The sequence below is a fragment of the Penaeus chinensis genome, chromosome 36, assembly GCF_019202785.1.
Source record: "Penaeus chinensis breed Huanghai No. 1 chromosome 36, ASM1920278v2, whole genome shotgun sequence".
NCBI lineage: Eukaryota > Metazoa > Arthropoda > Malacostraca > Decapoda > Penaeidae > Penaeus > Penaeus chinensis.
In genome coordinates, this window is record NC_061854.1 from 2272840 (window position 1) to 2275339 (window position 2500).

The 2500-nt window shown below is 37.3% G+C and overlaps 1 protein-coding gene across 1 annotated transcript in view; it reads right to left on the bottom strand.

Moving 5' to 3' along the window:
* Positions 1-1064: 1064 nt before the first annotated feature.
* Positions 1065-2500, bottom strand: part of LOC125044967 (tripartite motif-containing protein 59-like) — a 2745-nt gene continuing 1309 nt past the window's right edge. Inside the window, exons 2-3 of the mRNA XM_047641944.1 lie at positions 2032-2500; positions 1065-1837 (exon numbers count right to left, since the gene is read on the bottom strand). The exon at positions 2032-2500 is cut by the window's right edge and continues 232 nt beyond it. Of these exons, the coding sequence (XP_047497900.1) occupies positions 2159-2500 (342 nt within the window). The 3' untranslated portion in view covers positions 1065-1837; positions 2032-2158. The remainder of the gene's footprint in view (positions 1838-2031) is intronic.

Sequence of the window (2500 nt, forward strand, 5' to 3'; positions counted from 1 at the left end):
ATAATGTGACTATCTTCATTGGTTACTGCCTCTACAAATAAGAGGTAACAAAACAGGCATTCAAAACAAGACAGATAACTCTCTATATGTCAAAAAGTGTTATATAGAAACAGGATCAAAACAAATGGAAATCTGAGGACCCAAGATCTGGAACAACCTACAACAAACTATTAGAAAACTTTTCAACCTGAATACTTTCAAAATGAATTTAAAGAGCATAAGTTAAATTGTCAATGACATCAGGCATTTAAATGCAAAGCCAAACCATGTACCTCAATTTCTAATGATGTGACCATCTTATTTTTATAACTTCTACTAATGTACCTGATACTGTTTTTGTTTATTCTGTATGACAGTACCATGTGACCATCAATGTAAAGAAAGAACCATTTTAACTAAATGCATAAAGTGTTTTGATTGTTCAACATAGTTCTGAGTATAATAGGTAAAAATAAACTGAGAGTAGGAGGAAAATGAGGAACACAGATCAGTGCAATATCTGAAAAGTATGTATGCAACATTTTTTTTGTTTCATTTATGTATTTTAAGGAGAAAATCGAAAGAACAGGACATTTCTCCCATATTATATCATGGGTAATAAAATGTGAGTGGGATTAAAAACTACTTTTCTTGAAATACCTGGCTGTACATGACAAGAAATACATTAAAGCAGATGTAGATGATTAAATAGGCATATGTAACTAGACTATCATTAGCTTTAATATCATTACTATTAATAGTAATATATTTTGTTATAATAAGATCAAAATGATGATGATAAAATGTCTGGTTCAAGTATAACGAAAATAGTAGTAGTAACAGTACTAGTAATATCAGTGGTAAATTCTACTGTGATTTAAATAGTGTCTCGTATACTTGATTTTTTGTTACTACAAATTAAAATATGTACAATATAGTGAATCTGTAGTAATATGTATCTAAAAAAGTAGCAGTTTGCTTTATGATTTGGATATCAGAGTATAATATGGTTTTCTTCTCTGTTGGTCGTAATATCTTTGAGGATTTATACAATTATATTTGTAAAGGAAATTCAAATTACAGTGTATAAAAATAGTCTTTATTAATTATCACAATGAAACAGTTGTATATAGGCGAGATAAGAAGATATCACAGATAAAAATGGAGAGGCAAGCACATAATTATTCTTTTTCATTGCATAAAAAAGCATCACAGTTTTGACATATGCATGTACTTGTGACTAGATTTACTGTACAGAACTAATATCATTGCCTGTGGTTGGTCAACACTATTAACGACTTAACTCAAGAAAAACAGTGTATAAACCTAGATGAGACTTTACAAAATTACAAGATCTTTAGCAAAATATATTTATACAAACTATCTAAGTTTTGTGTGTGTGTGTGTGTGTGTGTGTGTGTGTGTGTGTGTGTGTGTGTGTGTGTGTGTGTGTGTGTGTGTGTGTGTGTGTGTGTGTGTGTGTGTGTGTGTGTGTTTCACTAAGACTGGTTTACGTGACGCTCCCCCTAATGCGGATAATGCAGTTCAAATTATAAGAATCATTGTAATTTGACCTACTTAGGCGCATCAATAATTCATGTCCTGTTGAATCTGAAATAAGTTGTGGTACAGTAGAGTTAACGTTCACATCCATTAAAGCTTCAAGTTGTAGATACGAGACTCGTTTGTTAAAATCATTAGTTCACGTGAGTTAGTTTAGTTTCAGCGTGTCTTCAAAGAGATGGACGAGGTCAGATCCCGGCACGTCCAACGGCTCGAGAACCCTGCGCAGGCGTTTATCATTTCTACACATGTGTGTGGTGAAGGAGCGAAGTTGTTCCAGGGCCTCCTTGTCCATCTGCAACCAAAAAAAATAAAAATAAAAATAAATAAATAAATAAAAAATTAACAATATATTAATACATGGATGAAGGAAGAGATATGGTCCAATTGGATAATGGTGTGTTTATAGCGATAAAAGCTTCGAGTATCCTCAAAAGAAAATCACGAAAAAAAGTAGAGGAACAAAGGATAATGAAGAAATAAGCTCACCTTCAGGAAGTTGTTAAGGCGGTGTAGGCGGTCGACATACTCCTCTGAACGGAAGTCCTCCGTGTCCTCTAAACCGGAAGCGCCGTCGAGCTGCTCCTTGCGAACAAACAGTTCCTTCTTCCTTCCTTCAATAGACTCCTGCTCCTTCTGGCACCTCTCCGCCTCCTCCTGCAGGGACTGGGTCACGGACTGTCGACTCTGCAGGATCTTCTTTCAGGCATTGCACGTGTCGCCGGACGTTCGCCGAGACCTCTCCGAGGACGCGCTCGTAGTCCTTCAGCTCCTCCAGTTTCTCGCCGCAGAAGTAGATCCTGGACCAGAGGACGTTGCGATAGGACTTCTTCAGGGCCTCCAGATCGGCCGCCCCTTCGTTCTCCAGGCTCTCCTTGCCGCCCTCCTGCAGGTCCTTCTTGCGATTCGGGAGGATGAACAAGGGCGCCTCCCACTCGTCCTGCTCCTCGTCCTTGCG